The 20,003-nt window shown below is 45.4% G+C and overlaps 1 protein-coding gene across 3 annotated transcripts in view; it reads left to right on the forward strand.

Moving 5' to 3' along the window:
• SNX29 (sorting nexin 29) overlaps positions 1 to 20,003 on the forward strand; it is a 627,210-nt gene that overhangs the window by 133,876 nt on the left and 473,331 nt on the right. For all 3 annotated transcript variants that reach the window (XM_058286440.2, XM_058286438.2, XM_071211343.1), the window contains 2 exons: positions 16,865 to 16,928; positions 19,080 to 19,208. In XM_058286440.2, coding sequence (XP_058142423.1) covers positions 16,865 to 16,928; positions 19,080 to 19,208 — 193 coding nt within the window. The remainder of the gene's footprint in view (positions 1 to 16,864; positions 16,929 to 19,079; positions 19,209 to 20,003) is intronic.

The raw sequence follows: 20,003 nt of genomic DNA on the forward strand, positions 1-20,003 counted from the left end.
TTCAGGGCCATAGCAAGCTTGGTGTTTCTGCTGGTGGCATTTGGCCAGTCGTCCAGCCAGCAGAGTAGGAACAGATGATGGGGACACCTAATGCATCATGTTTCTGGCAGGAGCAAGAAAGCGGAAATGCTAACCTACCACTCATGCTGTACCACAACATCGCAGCACTAGAAGGAATCTAGAAGATCAATTTGACTAACCTCATTTTGCAGATCATGCACCTGAGACCCAAAGTAGGTGTGGAATATGTAAAGCCATCTTGTTAGTTAGCAACAGAGCCAAGTTTGACCATGGTCCCCTGATCTTCATCTGTTACTTTTCTGTGACTTCGAATGTCTTTGCTTATTATTTCACTTTCTTACCCTGTGCTTTGCCACCTTGCAGGCCATTTGACTCCAGCGCCAAATCTGTGTAGGTTCCAAGTGGTAGCATGTGAGGTTTGACTCATTTGGTTGTGAGAAACTAGCTCAAGCAGCCATAGTTCAGTGTTAAGGGAATGGTATTGCTCTCATAACCCAGACATTCAGGGGTGCCATAGATCCCCAGGTCTCCCTCCTGATGGGGTGAGTGGAGGAGTCGTGCAGAGAACCTGGGAGAAAACCTGTCCATTCACCTCTGGCCACGTTGATTCTGTCCAGACCTGCTGAGGCTTTGTCTCATCAACGGGAATCTAGGGACGGTTGACATTTGGGGGTAAAATATGGGACTGACATGGAGACTTGGCTCTTCTTTCTGAAATTTCTGCTGTGGTGTTGGGGGATCCTGGGAGTTATAATTGTGGACGCCAGCAGCGATGACCTGTGTCCAGTCCTGGCTTTGTGTCATATTTAATTCCTTTGTAACCTTGAGTAGATCACTTCACCTCTGTGTGACTTAGTTTCCTTATCTATAAAATGGGTTTAGTTCTAAGCCCCATTTTTACAGGGTTGGTTTGAGGATTTAAAGAGATAATTCAGGCATAGCATTCTGCCCAGTTTGTGGCATGTGGCATGGGCCTGCAGGAGTTGTTCCAGAGGCCACTTAACTCCTTTCAGAAGTACCACCTATAAAATGGTGGATGACACCCCCAGACCATCCTTTCATCATTCTTGGTTAATAGAACCAAGAGCAGACCCATCCTTTAAGGTTGGCAGGGGATAAATCCCCCAAAGCAGGCTATACGGTTTAGAGGGACGAGCACGGGCTCTGGAGTCAGACTGCCCTGAGCAGGCTTCTGGGCTTCCTACGTCCCAGCCGAGTGACCTTGAGCAAATAGTTAACTTCTCTAAGCCTTAGTTTGCAAATCTGAGGTAAGGAATGGTACAATATATACCTTTGGGGGAGGACTGATTGAAGTAATGTATGTCAAGTTCTTTGGATAGTACCTGGCACATAGTAGGAGTTTGGAATGTTAGTTGCTGCTGCTCTTAAATATGTTGAGTCACCATCAACTTGGGTTCTCCTCCAGCCATGGTTCCAACCTCGGCTGTATTTGGGAACCAGCTGAGGAGAATTAAACAAGAACACTGATGCTTGTCCCAGCCCCCAGGGATTCTTGCTTAGCTGGGCCATGGTAGTCTGAACATTTGGATTTTTAAAAAAATAGTTCTCTGGGTGGATTTAATGTGCACCAGGTTGGAGCACCAGTATCCTGCCAGCTATCTGCCACCATCTGCTCTGTCCCCAGGTGGCCGAGGCCATCTTCCCCACCGCCTGGGTATGCCCTAACCTTGTCTAGTCTCTGCCATGTCCAGACCCCAGCGAGCAAGAGCTGAGCAGAGAGGCTTTCCTTTGCCCAGGGACTGAGGTCAGGAAATCTGCCTCCTCCAGCAGAGACCATGCTCTCTGTCGCTCCCCAGCCCAACACTAGACAAAGCTCCTGGATCTAGAAGGGATGCACCTGGCAGGCTGGGGCCTGTGGTGCTCTCCTGTCTCTTGATTAAGGCGGTGTAGGAATGTCAGGGATGCAGACCCAATCTGGTCTGCCCCCCAAGAGGCATTTTTCTAAGGTGGACTGACTTTTGATTAATTTCCATCAGTCTGAAATTGTAGGGCCAGAGACTTCTAGAAGTGGAGTCTGAACTAGCAGGGACGAGGCAGCCCACCAGTGTTGTTCTTCCTCTTGGTTTGGAGTCCCATCTTCTGGGAGTGGAGTTTGGCAGTTGCTGGGCTGCTGGTTGGATTCTCCTTCACAAGTAATGAAGGAAGAATGTGGTTCCTCAGTTTACCCAGGGGTGATAGTAAAACTTCAGGCAGTGTGGGCAGGCCTGGGGCTCAGCAAGATAGGACATACTCGGTTGAAAGAAATTCAAAATTTTTTTTTTTTTTTTTTTAACTTTCTGCTAGCCAAATAAAATCCTACAGACTTCCCAAGGGCTGTCCTTTTGCCTCTGCAGAGCCGTTCCCCCTAGGTTTGCCTAACTTGGTGGAATCTTGCTGTAGAAGCAGTAAGATAGCCTGTTATTTAAAAGAGCCCAAGGTGAATACCTTTGTAGAATGTACCACCCCTTTATGGGTGACTATCGATTTGGCTGTTTTGCAGTCAAGCAGCAGGCATGCCCTGACTTTCATAGCTCCCCGTTTTACCCCACACCATCTAATTAACACCTGTATTCCGTTTCTCACCCTTCTCCATGCACTTCACTGGTTTCTGCTACATGTTTCTCACCAAGGCCTTTCTTTGTAAAACCCTTTTACACATAACTAGCACTTCCCTGCACACTGGTGGAGGAGAGGCTTGGTGCATAATTGGTAAGTAGGCCACCCCTGCCCCCACCCTGTAGTAGCTGCCTCTTAGTCTTCTTGCCATTTTAGAACAGAATGGATTCTGAAGTTTAAAAAATGAAAAGGAGTTTCAGGTGAAAAGAAGCTGTCTTCTGCCCCCTCCTCTTTACCTTCTTTCCTTCCTGCCAGAATTTATTTTTCAACTGTATCTATAACGATTTTTTCTTAAGAATATAGTGTCTGAAGTGAACATGGCAAAATAATAAGATTTGAACATGCTGGTTGGTGGGCACATACTTATCCACTGAACACAGTTCTGAACTTTTCTATCTGTGAGAACTATTTAGCGATTTTAAAAAATACCCCCTTCATCTTCTTTCTGGCCAGGCTGAGTCTTTCCTGCAGTACCAGTCAATCCGCCTCTCCAACCTACCTTGAAAACTGATTTTTGTTTTCCTGGTGGATTCCTCTTTAAAGCAAAATGATGTGCTTCTGCCTCTGTTTTTTTTAAACTTTAGAAAGTAAGTTTAGAGACTACTTCTGGTCTCCTTGATATGAAAGGAGCACACAAAAATGGAAAAATATAACATTGAAAGTAAAAAGGCACCCACTCCCCTGCCCTGAGTTATTATTTCTCATGGTTTTGAGTGTATGTCTGTGCTGTGTTTTCTAGCTCTTTCTCAGAGCAGGCAGGGAAGCCCAGGCCCTCTTTGGTAAGGGTGATATAAGGGTTGCCCTGGGAATCCAGCCACTGCCCACTTTGTCTCTTTGAGAACTTGGCCTCAATTAGAGCCCTTATCAGGCCCCTTCTGACTCATGATTTTGACATTCTCTGACTTGGGACTGAAAGCTGATTTTAAAAAATAGCTGTGCAGTTTGGGTGGATATGGAGTGTTTATAAATAAAATTTAAAAAACCTGTAAAGTATAAAAATGTTTTAGAAAAAAATTAGCTTAGCACAGTGTGTGGTACATTACTTGACATTCTCAAGCTGATTGGTGGGCAGGAACTCAAACTTCAGGGCAGGGGGTCACAAAGAGGTGCTCACAGCTATGTTCTGTAGGGCCTGCCTGACAAGGATTTTGGCTAGCAACATTTACAAATCAGGTTTGTGTGAAAACGTGGATCCATGACCATAGAACGTGTGGGTCTCTGTAGCCCTCAGAAGAACCAATACCTGGGCTTGTATCTACTTTGTCTGTCTCTGGGACTCTGCTGAGATGTGCATAAGGGCGGCCCCTCTGATAACCTCCCAGCTCTTTTTTGGAGACTCATAGCCATATAAACTCATTTGTCCTTTCCATTTCCCCCTTTTATTCAGGTCAAAAAGCATTTTTAACTCCTGATATTATATGTAGGCTGAGATATTCTGCTGGTCTGAGTTGACCCTTTTATTCAAGGTCATTTTCTAGTTACATCATCAGCTGGTACTTGGTAGTAATCTCTCAGTGCCAGAGAGGCTCATCCCTGGGAGTCATGTCCCACGCTGGGGGGAAGGCAATGCATTTACATGCTGAGTTTGGTTTCGAGACTGGCCACATTTGAGCAACATGGAGGCTCTAGGAGGTAACTCTTAGGTACCCTGCAGCTCTAGGCCTTGTTCTTATTTTAGGCACACAGGCTCACAAGCATAGTCATTAGTATCAAGGGCTCATTGTTGGACCATCTTTCTTTTTTGGTCTTTGCCATTGCACTTGGGGTACTGTCGCTGCTCCATTAGGGAATGTAATAGAGCTCCCCTGGCTAGGAACTCAGCACTCCCTCAGCTGTCGTTTTTAACTGTAACCACTATGAAAATATCCGAACATTTTTATGTACCCTGGATATATGCCCTGGAGAACTCCCTGCCAACTATGTGTCCCCTGTCAATAGCATTCCACACCAGTATTCCTCCCCTGCCATTGTTGAACCTGTCTGTGATCCAAAACTTCTTCGAAAATGAAGCCCAATATATTGCCAGGTTCCATTAATAGTAAAATGGAATATAGTGATGAGTTTAAAGGTTATATATAGAATACATATTAATTTAGAAAAATTAAGGTAAAAATAAATTGGGATATCAAAAAATTAAAAAATGCAAAAGCTTTGTTTTTGATGTTTTGCCTCCCATCACTGCAGTAAGTGTTGCCCTGTATGCAAATTAGCAAGGCAACTTCTTCCATCTTTTCCTCAGTGTCTATGCCTTTTCTTTTCTTTTTTTTTCCTCCTAATTATTAAGCTTGTCTTCACAAAAGTTTTAGATCACAGTAATTCATATATACAATATACAGTATTCCCACATATCCAATATAAAACCCTTTTCCCTTCCACAGCAATACTCTTTTTACATGTTCATACTATGTTTACTGAAACTGATGTACAGATATTGAGTGAAACAGTAATTTTAAAGCTGGGAGTGGCCAGAATGTAGTCAGATGCCCGACTTTCCAAAGAGGAAATGAAGACCAAGGGAGGTTGGGAGGTTGTTCAAGGTCGTGGTGCTGGGAGCTGGTGCCCTCGGAGGATGTGTGCTCCAGCCAGGGCCAGGCCGGGCTTGGTGCTGCTGGCGCAGGTTGGGAGACAACCTTTCGAGTGAGCCTGGTCAGGTGTGTGGTGTGGGTATGTCAGCTTCTCTGGCGCTCTTTCTTCATGTGTGTAGCAGATGTAGTGAAAACCAAATGAGAGTGTGTATTTAAAGTACCTTCCCCATTGCCAGGCATTTAGGAAGCCATCTGTACGTGGTAGCCCCGGCTTTGGGGCATTTTTTTTTTCACCACAACAAACTGAAAAGAAGGCAGGAGGAAAGGGGAGTGAGGAGAGGGAACTTGAGAACAAAAAACTAGAGCATTTTGGGAATATGGAGTTACATTTTAAAATGTGTTCAAGAGATTTCCAGTAAACTTTTTTTCTGTTAAAAAGAAGCTAGAGCGGATATGAGATTGATTTTAAAAAGTTGCATTTTGGAGCTCAGTATAGTTTATCCTTTCTTTTAAAAGATAAAAGGAAAGAGAGTGGGTAGGCAGAAAATAATTTAAAAAGCAGGATGTTAAATTTGAAAAATGACCATGTAGGTTAAGTATGTATCCATAGAAGAATATTTTTTATTTCTGTGCGTATGCCCCTGTGAGCTCTCTCTTTATATATATCTAAGTATGAGCCTCGGGGGAATATTTGTAAAAGCTCTTTGAGGTCTTTTGGGAAAGATGCTATGTAAAGCCAAGGAATCATTACACAGATCCAGGTGTGTGTGTGTGTGTATCTGCCCAGATGTGCCATTTCTGGCCATTGAGCTGCCTCCCTTTTTAACTCTGAAAAGAGGATTGAAGCTCAGTTTGTCTTGGGATCGTCTCCCCTGGAGGGCCTTTAATGGCGAAGATGGGCACCCTCCCCCTCCGTCAGCGCTGCTCCTTACTTAATGTACACCCTGTGATGACCGCAGTCATTGGTATGAATCGGCGTGTGTCTGTGTTTTTGTGGGGGTCACTGGGGTCGGGGCGTTGGGCACTGCTGTTCTGGTCTTTTGTCTTTGTGAGGTAAGGGGATTTGTGTGGTCAGTGCCGAGGAAAGAGGGGAATGGTTTTGCAGGCCTCTCTGTTTTTAGGTCATGGTAATGATATGCAAGAATTAGTTCCCAACCCCCCCATGTGTATCACATTTCCAAGACACATATCGGAAAGGGCTCATTTTGAGCCTTAGTCCCTTCAGAGGCTGCCAAGGGGGCAGGAAATTGCAGCTGTGAGCCTGTGGTTACTGTTCTCTGGTGAGGCCTTGAACTTATTATTAGGTGCAGTTGACATTTCTCTGCTCCTCAGTTCCTGGAGAGGTGGGGCGGGTTTTGGCAGTGGGCGTCTGGCAAGTCATTCACTCGTTTGTTAATTCACATGTTCACTCAGCTCTTCATTCAGCAAGTCTCGTGTGTGTCCCGCAGGCCAGGTGCCGTGCACTGGGGCCATCCAGATGACTGTGCCGCTCTCAAGGGGCTCACTGGCCAAGGCAGGGCTCTGGGGGCCAGAACTGCAGAAGGACAATTCCAACCCAGCAGACGAAGCGCATTCCTGGAGGGGGATATCCAGGGTGCCATGAAGCTGAGGGAAAGCAGGGCCCACCTCTCCTTGTGTTGTTTGGCTCTGTGGACACGGAAACTGCTGTAGTTTTAGAGCACCAGGGCAGAGAGAACTGCTGGGCCCAGGAGCTTGGATGGGAGCCCAGTGGGAGCCGGGATGGCCATTCTGTGTCACTGCCTTCCTCTCGCGGCAGGTCCCTGCTCCCCGCTGCAAGTCGACCCACCCCGCCTGCTTCCCAGCCAGCAGTCTTGGCTACCTTTGAATAGGAGGAGACCATGTCCCTGACTGGCTAATTCACCAAATCAAGAGCATTCCTTCCAGAGCCTTTGCTACAGTGTTGAGGCCGCAGGGCTCATGTGCATACTTGACATTTCAGACCCAGGCCACTTTGCTAAACTCTCAGGCTTTCCTCTGTGCTGAGGGAGCTTCCCATGGGGAAGCTTCTTGGCTGCTCTATTTTGTGGTCCTCTGCCCTGTGTCTTCATCTGCATTTGTCCCTGTCCAGACCTCTGCCCCTGGTGACGAGCCACGGCAAACTGTCCTCAAGCCAGTTTAAGGTCTCATTTAAGGGCGAGTTTGTTGAAGTGGGCTCTTAGCAAATTGGCTTTCAGTAACTGATTTTGATGATTCGGGCCGTTCGTGTTTGCTCCTTTATTCCTCTAGTCAAAGATTCTAGCCAAGTCCAAACTTCTGGAAGGCTCTATATGGCTGGCTCAGTTTGAGTCAACTAGCAGCCCTTGATCTCCCCAGCTATGGCTGGGGGCAGGTGATAAGTCCCTGGGGCCACACCTCACTTGGGAGGCCTGGGGGCACAGAATCTCTGAAAAGGGCTGCACATAAGGCAGAGTAGGCCCACTCACTGCACATCATCTCCAGCGGTGAGCGGGGCTGTCACAGGGCAGGCAGTACTGCACTGCCATTTACAGGCTGGCTTGGGGTCGGTGAGGTAGGCCAGGTCTCCCAGGCCCTGGGAACAGCCTGTGCAAGGACAAGGAGGCATGAGAGACTGGGAGCGTGTTGGAGATGGCGCTGGGCAGCAGGGTGTAGGGGAGGAGATGGCAGAGGCCTGGGCCCCTGGGGAGGCCATGTCCCATGTCCTGGAGCTTCTGGTGTCATCAGGGAGGAGGTGGTGGCCAGAGCGCCCTGGGCCTAGATGGTGATCACCCTGGGGAACCAGTGAAGAGAAGAGGCTGAGGCTCAGGGTGGAGGCCGAGCTGCACAGCCAGAGGGACCAGAGGGGGGAGCGTGGGCGTGGGGAGCTCAGCAGGCGTTCAGGAGGGAGCATGGGCCCGTTTCCAGGCGGCAGCTGCCCCCCTGCCTTTTGGTTTCTGCGAAAGCTCCATCTACAGTGGGTGCGGCTGGCACACACCCACTGGCTCCTGCCTCAGGCTGCCACAGGCCTTGAGTTGGTGAAGGCTGGAAGGTGGGTGGTGGGGAAGAGTTGGAGTAGTCTCCTAAGGCAGGAATCAGCAAACTGTCTGTGAAGGGTCAGGGAGCAAACATCTTGGGCTTTCTGGATCATGCAGTATCTGTTACACCACCTTGGCCCTGCCATGTAGCTCGAGAGCAGCCACAGGCAATACGGAGGCCATGAGTGGGGCGGTGCTCCACTAAAACCTGCTGCTGACTCTGCTCCGGCCTGTAGGTAGGCAGTGTTAGCAACATTTTTTTCCAGTTGAGGAGGCTGAGAGGCTGTCCCTTGTGCAGCTCACAGTGCTAAGACATGGGGGCGCTGGGATTCGAGCACCTGTGGCCATGCTACTCCACCCTGTGGTTACCCTGAAGAGCTTAAAGTTTCCACAGACACTGGACCAGTTCTTTGTGAGGCTGAACCTTAAGGTACAGAATTAAAAGAAGTTGAACAGGGAAGCGGACTTGGCCCAATGGATAGGGCGTCTGCCTACCACATGGGAGGTCCAAGGTTCAAACCCAGGGCCTCCTGACCTGTGTGGTGAGCTGGCCCACAAGCAGTGCTGATGCGTGTGAGGAGTGCCCTGCTATGCAGGAGTGTCCCCCACATAGGGGAGCCCCAAACGCAAGGAGTGGGCCCCGTAAGGAGAGCCGCCTTGCACACACAAAAAAAAGCGTAGCCTGCCTAGGAGTGGTGCCACATACATGGAGAGCTGACGCAGCAAGATGACGCAACAAAAAGAGACAAAGATTCTCAATGCCGCCTACAAGAAAACAAGCGGACATAGATAAATGAGCAAACACGCTTTAAGAAGAACACACAGCAAACGGACACAGAGAACAGACAACTGGGGTGGGGGGTGGGGGAAGGGGAGAGAAATAAATAAAAATAAATATTTAAAAAGAAAAAAAATTAAACAGCAGAACTTACTTCCTCAGTGGTTTCATACTTGGAGAGACCTCCCTGACTCCACAGTTGCATAAATGTTTATTCATATATTTATATGGTTCTTTTATTGTTTTATTTCCCATATTTAAAGATTATTCAATCTGGAAAATATTTTGATACATGGTAAAAACAGAGATTTAAGTCTTGTGTCTTGCTTCCCAAATGTTTCCTTGCTCTGGCACCACTTAGGGAAGGATTCATCCTTTCCACCATGATTTGAAATGTTGCTTTTTATCTCAGATCGGTTTCTGACAGCTGAGGTCAACATTTGCCTGTGTACTTGACTGGACTTGTGGTTGAGTCCTCTGAAGCCAAGCACGGAACAGGTTTGGAGATAGATGGCCATTTGCTTTTTGGCCTTGGAAAGGGGAAACCCCACTACTTAGTTTCCACAGAGGCTATAGTGTAGGGAAACTGCTCTGTTGTCACTTGAAGTGTGTGCCATGGCAGGTAATGAAGAGGAAGGAAGCCACAATGATAGAGACTAAACAAATAATGGGATGTGTGGTGCTGGGGAGAGGAGAGAAAATTACATGTTAGGGAGCTCCTCTGCTCTGGGTGTCACGCGTGCCTGGTGAAGTATAGTATTTACACAGTTCCGGGCAATCACCCCCAACCTTACCTGCCAGCTTTACTGCCTTAGAAGAGCCACTGAACTATCAGCGTATTAGCAAAAGTGAATTATATTAAAGTTAAAGCCCTTTTGTGGGGGGGGGGGGGCCCAGGGGGCTGTCGGCACTTGATCCATTGCCTTTCTACCGTTAACGTCAGTTCGGTGAGGCAGGCTGGGGAAGGCTGTCAGGAGAACACTGACAACCCTTTTTTCTGCAGTGGATTTTACTTTATTTTTTTTAAGAGATTCCCACTATCAGAGTACCACTTTGCCTACATTCCTAAGAATGATCGGCCATTTCGATATTGTTACAAATCCAGGGACATGGTTCAAGAGACTGGAAATGCACAGTACATGGAGCAGGAGGAAGGGAAGTGGAAAGAAGGGTTTTACCAGGATGGCGGTATGGACTGGCCGAGCATTGGTGAGACCCACTTGTTGCAAGTGGCTTTTGTGCAGAGGGATTTGGGCTCCTCCAAGGTTAACTCTCTTAAGGTAACCTGTGGCTATGCTTTGTCCGAAGAAGCATTGCTTTGTCTTCTGGCTGCCCCCAGGGAACAGATCCCAGCCAAGATTTTCCCCATGGAATATAGCATTTTCAGCTGCATGGTTTGGGTGTCAATATTTCACATACCCTCATGTGTGCCATTCTTTGGTCTACAAAGCCCGGAACCCAGCCACTTCTGTCCCTTCAAGTGGCATGTCATCACCAGGTCTGATTCCCAGGGTGCCCATGGTGATCTTGTTTGACACTTGGGAACATGCTCTTACCGATCTGCTGCCTAGGACATAGACTGCTTAAAAAAATCCCTTCCTAGTTCCCAAGGTCAAGGTACACAGTAGCCTTATAAATCCTGTAACTTCTGACAACCCAATATAATTTGTGAGTGATCACTGCTACCTTGTCACTATCTCTCCTTCCCCTGCTGTTAAGAGAAAAGAGACTTATGACAATGACTGCTTACTAGGTACAGGGCAGTGTCACAAGAATTGACTTATGTATCTTATTGAATTTGTACAACTATTCTATGAGGGAGTTGTTATTGAGATTTTATTGATAAGGAAGTTGGAGTTCAGAGACAGTAGGTAACTTGCAAGGTTACCCAGCTGCAGAACCAGGATTTGAACTTGGGGACTTGACTCCAGAGACTTCTCTAAGATCTACGACCCTGAACCACCTCCCTGGCATTTGTTGCAGCATGTGCACCAGGCTGGATACTTTACATTTGTGCTTTAGTTGAATCTTTCAAACATCCTGCAAGGACATGGTATTATTCTGCTAAAGGAGAAACCTACTTGAGGTTACACACTAGTAAGTAACAGGGCTGGGGTTGGAACTCAGATCTGCCCTGCCCAAGAGCCTGTCGATAGCAGCTTTCATGGATCCTACTTAAGTCCTCACCCCTGGTACCTGTGCTTGTGACCTCATTTGGAAACAGAGTCTTTGCAGAGTAACTATGGTAAGATGAGGTCGTACTCGAGTAGGGTGGGACCTAAGACTTATGACTGGTTTCTTTTTAAGAGAAAGGAGAGGGAGGTTTGGATACAGAGACAGGAAAGAAGGCCACATGGAAACAGAGGCAGAGATTGGAGTGATGCAGCTACAAGCCAAGAAATGCTAAAGATGGCCAGGATCTTCCAGCAGCTGGAAGAGGCAAGGAAAGATTCTTCCCCCGACCCTCACAGGGAGCATGGCTCTGCCAACCCTTAATTTTGAACTTCTAGGCTCCAAAACAATGAGAGAATATAAACTTCTGTTGTTTTAAGCCACCCAGACATGGTAATTTGTTACAGCAGCCACAGGAAATGAACCCAGAGGGTTTGGAAGGTGACTTGGGACCCTATAGGAAACCCGTCCCAGTTTCAGTTTTCTTCTATTATTAAGCACCTTGATGAGATGATGGTGAGAATTGAAGCAAGGTGTGCTAGGTACCTAGAAAGTTCTTGCCCTGTGTTAGCTATTGTTTCTGATTTTAGTGTCAGAAGTTTGGTAGAAAGAAACAGTCTCTATGGAACACTCATTTTCACAGAATAAAACTATAGAAACCTTGACTGAACTCCCAATGTGTGAAAGTTTTGAGGACACTGAGGTGAATGACATGCTGGCTCCTTTAAGGAGCTATTTGCAAATGGGGAGAAACGGGGTGGTTAAATGCAGCATACCCTGCCATGTGCTGCAGTTCCATTACTGCAGGAGCTTAATCCCAAGACTGGGATCAGGGAAGGCTTCTTGGAGAAGGTGCTTTTCATCTGGGCCTGAATAGGTGAGCTGGGTTTTATCAGATTGGGAGTAGGGGTTGTATTAGCCAAAGAGGTGCTGATGCAAAGTACCAGAAATCTGTTGGGTTTTATAAAGAGTATTTATTTGGGGTAGAATCTTGCAGCTACCAAGCCCTAAAGAGTCCAACTCAAGGTACCATAAGAGGTACTTTCTCACTCAAAGTCATTTGCCACATGTTGAGCAAGATGGCAGGTTCCTCTTCCTCTTAAGGTTCCATGGTCCCAGCTTCTTCCAATATCAGCTATAGGCTGGGATAAGTCTAGTCCCTCTCCCAGAGCTCATGTCCCTTTGGGGTCAGCTGCAGCTGTAGGCTATCAGGCTCATTCTCTTCCCAGGGCCTTTGCTGTGTCTATGGAGCTGTCTCTATTCCTCTGTGTTCTTCTTCTGTGTGTTTACTTCCCAGGGCCCAGCGTCAAAACTCAGACTCTCTCCTCTGCCATGTCATTTTCTCTGTGAGTCCCCACCCACCAAGAGGGTGGGGATTCAACGCCATACTGATGTGGACCAATCAAAGCCCTAATCATAATTTAATCAAGTAAAAGTGAAACCTCTGAAGTTACTACAATCTAATACCCTAGAGGAACAGACTAGTTTACAAACACAATCCATTTTCTATTTTTGGAATTCATAAACAATGACAAACTGCCACGGGGAGGGGGTGGGACACCATGAAGAAAGATGATTCTGACCAGATAATGGAGATCTGTGAAATAAAATCTCTTGGACTTGCATTTTACTCAGTGAAGTGGCTCTCAAGTTTGTGTATAGGGCCAAAATAGTACAGTCTACATTTCTCATGAGTATCCCTTAAAAAGACTCTGTGCTAGAGGCCACTGGGATAGAGATAGTTGTCTTTGCAGTGTGAGGCCAAGTAAAGGAGTTAGACTGTTTAGGGGCTATATGGAATAACAGATGTGGATTTCTTGACCTACATTCTAGAAAGCTGCTCCCACCAGGAGAGGCTCAGCAGAGCTGGGGACCAAGGATGAATGAGCAAAATGCTTCTGTCCCACATAGACGAGGATGTCCTTTCCCAAGTGCACTGGTGATAGAGTTGCGTGTACTATGCACATCTTCTCTTATGCTCTCTTGTTCTGCTTCCATCCAGGGCATGCAGTTCATTAGTGTAAATTATTTTTGTATTATATATGGTGTGTCACCACTGAACAAGAGAATAGGTTTGACAAGGAACACCTGGCAAATAGAAGGTAATTTCTTTGATGAAGTAGAGCTTTCAGCTTATTCCTGTCTTGTATTGTGATTCTGAATATCTTATTCCTTTGTCCCCCATATGAAGTTCTGGCAAACCAAGAACTCCAGTGGGAAGAAGGCTCTGTAAGAAAATTCAGAATTCAAGCAGGCCTTAGTAAGGAAGCACTTTCCCAAGTCTTGTGTTCACAGTACACAGTAGCAACCTTGAACCTGCTCTGGGTTTCTTGATGATAAGACCCAAAGAGATATTATCTCACCTGTCTTCAATAATATATTGTCTGAATTTTTATGTGCCTGTGGTGTCATGGGAATAAATTGCTGGCATTTTCCTCTTACAGATTTATTGGTGTCTTTTTGTTGAAATGAAAAAATTGTAAACTCTCGCATTATGCTGAGTTCTTCTACTTTGTTAAGATCCCTCCCTACCCCATCCCCACCTTCTGTAAGATTTAGTGCCCTGGCATAGCACTGTCACATTTCTTCTCTGATTGTTACAGCACTCCAGTGAGGATGGTAAGTGCTAGTAGCCCCTGTGCCTGACAGAAAGACTCAGAGAGGCTGAAACATTGACCCAAGGCCCTGAGCTAGAATCCTAGGTACCCAGTGAAGTTCAGAATGAAAAGTCATACAGACTCTGTTTCATCACAGGCAGTGATGTGTAGTCTTGTTCTCTATTAAGAAATCCTCCTTTGGGAATATTCCTTCCTTAGGTAAGTTGTGTGCCTGGCTGTATTGCCTTGGGACAATTGCGCCCAGTTGGTGCTCAGTAGATGTTTACGAATGAATGAGTGATTCACTATGAGCCACCCTAAGTCTGGTAAGAGCATGGTCCAAGCAAGTTCCCCCCTCCCGATAGCTATAGGAAGGCAGCCTGGCCTCCCACCTGGACTCTGCAGGCTGATAAACTTTGTCATGGGCTTAACCTTCTCCCTCTCTTCTCAGCCCTGCTCCCCTGACACTTCTAATCTTTTTTGTCTTCTTTTCTGAATACCACTTATTTTATTATGAAATATTTCAAGGAAAGTTGAATGGCTCCTTTATGGCTGTGGTTCACAACATGGTGCCCTGAGCCAAGCCCTGCAGTATCCCAGTTGCAGCCTTATCACCTGGACCTGAATTGTTCAGAGGCCTTAAAAGCTCCTCAGGTCTGGATGTATCACAAACATGGTATTGGTCTTTTCCCTGGCTTGTCATGTTCTCTCAGTGCTGTGTGTCTTTATAGCATCGCTGTTAGGATTGTCAACGTTGGGTCAGAGATCTTGGTTGAAATCCTGGCTTTTATATTTACAAGATATGCAGGGAAGTGGACTTGGCCCAGTGGATAGGGTGTCCATCTACCACATGGGAGGTCCGCGGTTCAAACCCCGGGCCTCCTTGACCTGTGTGGAACTGGCCCATGCGCAGTGCTGATGCGCGCAAGGAGTGCCGTGCCATGCAGGGGTGCCCCCCGTGTAGGGGAGCTCCACGCGCAAAGAATGCGCCCTGTAAGGGGAGCTGCCCAGCACGAAAGAAAGTGCAGCCTGCCCAGGAATGGTACTGCACACAAGGAGAGCTGACGCAGCAAGATGATGCAACAAAAAGAAACAGATTCCCGTGCCACTAACAACAACAGAAGCGGACAAAAAGAAGAACATGCAGCAAATGGACACAGAGAACAGACAGCTGGGGGGTGGGGGAACAGAGAGAAATAAATAAAATAAATCTTTAAAAAAAAACAAAACAAGGTATGCAATTAATTGTGCAACTTATTTAACCTCTCCAAGTTCTTCATCTGTAAAATGGATTAGCATTATTGTGAAGCTTCAATAAAATAGTTCTTATGTGCCTGACTTATAAGTGGTAGCAATTATCATTTCCTGAGATTGAACACAGAGTTTGGAATTAGACAGATTTAGGTCCAAATTCTAGTGCTGGATTTTCCTTGCTCACTGGAAATGTCCTCTATTCCATTTAATCTCTTTGAGTCTCTTTACTTGCATATAAAATGGGACCAAAGACAGCTCCTTATAGAGTTCTTACTGTGGCACCAGTGAGAAAAGGTATATAAAGTTCATGACTGGTAGGTGCTAAAATGATCAAGACCTTAAGATTTGAAGCTTCCTGCAGGCAGTGCCAGGAGCCATGGCTTCCCACCCTGCCCCTGGCAGATGCTGCCTGCTACAGTCTGTCCCCATCCCATGCCTCTTCCCATCTTCCTCAGTCCCCCTGCTTTGCAGGTCTCTGCCTTCCCTGAGGGCACCACATTCCTGACCATCTCATTAGAAGGATCTTTCCAGCCCTTATGAAATAGTCCCTCTACTTTCCATCAATCTGCTTCATCTTTCTTTGTCTTATTTTTCTTCTTGGCCTTCATCACTATGTATTATGTATCTGATGGTCTCCCTTTCTGGAGTAGAAGCCTCCTGCAGGCAGAGACTGGCTGTTTTGTTCACTCTTTATCCTTAGTGCCAACAACTCTGCTTGTACATGTGGGTGCTTTTGAATGTGTGTCGATGCAGTGAACTTTGAATCTTCCTCGGAGACCTCAGCAGAGGGGCACCTCAGACATACACCTCCCCACAGGCACTTTGGAAGTCAGTTTCTTTTCAGTAGAACCCGTGGGATTCACACCACTGAGAATGAGGTGGGGAAGCAGGGCAAACACCTCTAAGTCTGTCCTTTTGATGGCCTGGTGGCTGTTCTGAGTTAGAATAGAAGGGAAGGGTCTCTCCTTTGTCCTTTCTGTGACCAAACAGGCTGGCCTTCGTTTGCTGGCCTCGGTTCACTGCCCTGCAGACTGTGGATGAAGCCCTGGTTTTCTCTTCTTTCCCTGACTACCTGTGAGACTCGGCTCTGGGGTTTTCTCCCCTCTGTTGCAGTCTGCAGATAGCATTGGTCTTATTACCTCATTTCTTGCCACATGGTCTTTCGTGGGCTTTTTTATCCCTGGGCCTCTCGAGTATAAGTGGCCAGAGGGGTCTATCTATTTATCTATCTTCTCCCTCCCCCATTCCATTCACTCCTTTTCCCCCACTTACTTATACCCCAATAAAATGTTGAAAGGATTAAGTATGAGATAGTGCCAGGGAGAGATCCAAACAGAGCTTGGTTAGTCTAAGGGTTCAGATTTTTGCTAAAAGGAAGAAATAAAGGAGTTATTTGTGGTTTGCTTCAGTTGTGGCCTTTCCAAAAACCATTTAAAGTGGCATACAAAAACAGATTAAAAAAAAAAAGTGAGACAGGTATAATAATAAATCAAATTGGTGCAAGGTGGAAGTACAGGTTAGGGGAAAAGACCAGAGGGGAGATTAAAGCATAGAGCACTTGCCACCTGGTGGCAAGTAGTAGGTGCAGGCTGCAGTTAGAGCTTTGGGCTTCCTCCACTTAGTTCCAAGAGGAAAAGCAGTTTCATCCATTAGAAGAGTACATTTACCAAGGAAGCACCTCCACATTTAATTTCATTCTGCCTTGCCCTTTCATTCTGTGTGATTAATAAAAATGATCAGCTGAGCCCATTAGATTGCTTAGGTAAGACTGTGTAGGAATTAGTTTTGAAAGAAGAAAGGAAACTTGTCTAGATAAAGCCTCCTTATGAGCACATAATCCGGAGAGGCGAGGAGATGCTGTAGCAGGTTGTTCTGTGGGCTAATTTTGATTTTGCTTTCTTCTTTTAGATGAACTCCGTCAAGCCGTTGTAGCCATGATGAACAGGAAAGATGAGCTGGAGGAAGAGAACAGGTATCTTGATCTTCAGAGAGTCTCTGACGTTCTACCTCTGGGATGGAGACAATAAAATAGATCAGGGAAATTTTGCTTTTTTTTTTTTAATGTACCACAAGAAATGAAAACCTTAAAATGCTGACAGCACCTTAGAACAAACTAACAATTTTTCGTAAAGCAGTCATTTGGGTAACCTTTAATTGAGGGCCCTTCTGCTATGTCCTAGGTACTCAAATACTTAAAGTTTTCCCAAATCAGGGCTACTTAGAGAGAAATGGTATTTGGATTCTTTTGACTTCTCTGCAAGCCCAATTACAGACACCTAGAGGGCAAAGGGTTTTGTGTTTTATTCCCTATCGAAACTATTGCTAGATCCTACCCAGGTCATAGCCTCACTGACTCATTTAACTGCTTGAAAGTGAGCATCTCAACAGCCAGAACATTGTGGACAGAGGAAGGAAGGGGTTTGCTTACAATTAGTAGCTAAGCTTCTGTGAGCAGTTAGGCTACTTTCCTTGGGGTGGTGATGGGGATGTACATGTGTGCACGTGTGTTGTTCATATAAACATCTTATTCTGTTACTTTTAGAACAGAAATTAAGTGTCCATGGTGATTTCTAATCAATCATGATTTTTTTTTAAACCTTGATTGATAGACAAGCTTCTCCCTCATTCTTTATGGAAACATATATAAGCAAACAAGAATGAATTCTCAAATAAAAGCCTTTTTTAAAAAAGGAATCTGTAAACAATATAATTCTCTAACTAAAATAAATGTTCCAACAAAGCCTTATAGATATTGCAGGATTCTTTTTCATTGCTCTTGTTGGAGCTATTATCTTGGAAGAAGCTATAGGTTTTTGTGTTACCTTATGATGAACAATAGACATGACCTATTAATTTCTCCTCCATCCCGGAGAAGGAAAATTTGTGTTTGTGTGAGGGGGTCCCAGGCCTCAGGAGAAGAATTTTATTAAAGCTTTTGAGGAACACTGATCTTGGAGAGTTCTGTGACTAATAGGGCATCCAGACTTTTTTGCTTATATTTTGACTCACATGACTAGTGTTCTTTAGATTTAGTATGAAGACACACAAAGATGAGTACTGTTTTCTGGAAATAGCTATTTTAGGCACAGGGAAATGGTCATCAGAACCATGTTTAGGTCACGTCTTGATGGTGACTTTTTGATTTTCTCTGGAAGAATTCCTCATTCTCTCTTACCTAAAACAAGGGATGGCAGACGCAAAAATGAATATACTTTGGAGATTAACAAATTTGGGAGAATAAAACACTATTGCTTGTTTAACTCGGAGATGGCAAAGTGTGTATTGTGGGTAGTATTGGAAATTACATTAGACATCTGTCAGATAATACCAGCTGAACATATATTCTGTTTTTATGCCTCGATGACTCTTGCTCTCTCCTGGCATTCCTTTTTCTGTTAACTCTCCAATGTGGCTATGACAAAATGGTCTCAGTTTTCTCTGCTATAGCTCTGAGAAGAATGTCTTTAAAGGGACTTACCTGGGGTTTGCTCAACCCATTGTTTTCCCTTGATTTAAGCTGTCCAATGACCGATCTGCATTCCTGGGAGCCTGGGCCATGGTGACCCCACCTGGGGCCTCTCTTAATTGTGACTCTGAGGCTCCTGACCATAGTTTGGTATCTCCTCAAGTCAATTTACTTGAGATAGATTTTAGTGATGGTTTATGCAGTCTTGTGGAAAACGAATGAATTAGGATTTGACTTGAGTAAATATAGGCATACCTGGGAGATAGTGCAGGTTTGGTTCTGGACCACCACAATAAAGCAGTTATTGCAATGAAGTGAGTCACATGAATATTTTGGTTTCCCAATGCATACAAAAGTTATATTTATACTGTTTTGTGGTCCGTTAGGTGTGCAATAGCATTATGTATTAAAAAACAATATATGTACCTTAACTAAAAAGTGACACAGAGACACAAAACAAGCGCATGCTGACAGAAAATGGTGCCAATTAGACTTGCTGATACAGGGTTGCCACAAACCTTCAAACCGTAAAAATGTAATATCTGTGAAGGGCAATAAAGCAGAGCACAGTAAAATGATGCATGCCTGCAACTGTGTTCTGGGCCTGGTGGTTCCCAGGGTGGCAGCATCTGAACAGAGGGGGCCCCCTCTTCCCAGATCGCTGCGGAACCTGCTTGATGGTGAGATGGAACACTCGGCTGCACTCCGGCAAGAGATTGACACCTTGAGGAAGAAAGTGGCTGAGCAGGAGGAGCGACACATCACGAAGGTGCAGGCGTTGGCAAGGTAGGAGAGGCCAGGGGGAGGTGGGCATGTGCAGGCTTTGCTAAAACTCCAGGCACACTGCTCATGGGCACTTTTTAATAAAAAAAAAGGTGACAAATTTATATGTTTGAAGTTTTAGTTTAACTTATTTCCTTGACTAAATAGTATACATTTATGTGGTTCAAAACACAAAAGCTACTAAAGGTTAAACTATGAATATTCCTTCTCTTGTTTCCAGCCACCTATTTTGCTCTCTCCATGTGACTGATCGCAGATAATTCTGTGCTCATACAAGCTGTTAAAGCTGTTAACTGTGCATATACTTAAAAAAATTTCTTTTCTATTTCTCCTCAGCCCTCTCTTCTCCCTTTTTTGTTTAACACAAATTGTCCTACACACTGTTCACTTTATACCTTACAGATTGTTCTGTACTAGTGAGTGTGTATGATGCTGCCATCTTCTGCTTAATAGCTTATGGTACTTCATTATCTGACTGCCCCACAATTCATTTAATCAGCTTACCAATAGTTGGAATTGAACTTGTTTCCAGTATTTTTCTGTTATTAATAACACAGCAAATAACCTTTGTGTCTGTCATTTTGTTCCTATGTGAGTATATTTGTTGAAAAAATTCCAGAAGTAGAGTTGAATTGCTGGGTAAAAGTACAGAGTATCTGTATGATGGATAAAGATCATCAAATTGCCCTCTGTGAAGGCTGAGCCAGTGTATGTCCCCATGAGAGGGCCGCTTCTCCACTGCCATGCACACAGGGTGGGATCCAACTTTTGGGTCTTTGTTAATATCACAGGTAAAAA

Source organism: Dasypus novemcinctus, chromosome 23 (genome assembly GCF_030445035.2).
Source record: "Dasypus novemcinctus isolate mDasNov1 chromosome 23, mDasNov1.1.hap2, whole genome shotgun sequence".
Lineage (NCBI taxonomy): Eukaryota > Metazoa > Chordata > Mammalia > Cingulata > Dasypodidae > Dasypus > Dasypus novemcinctus.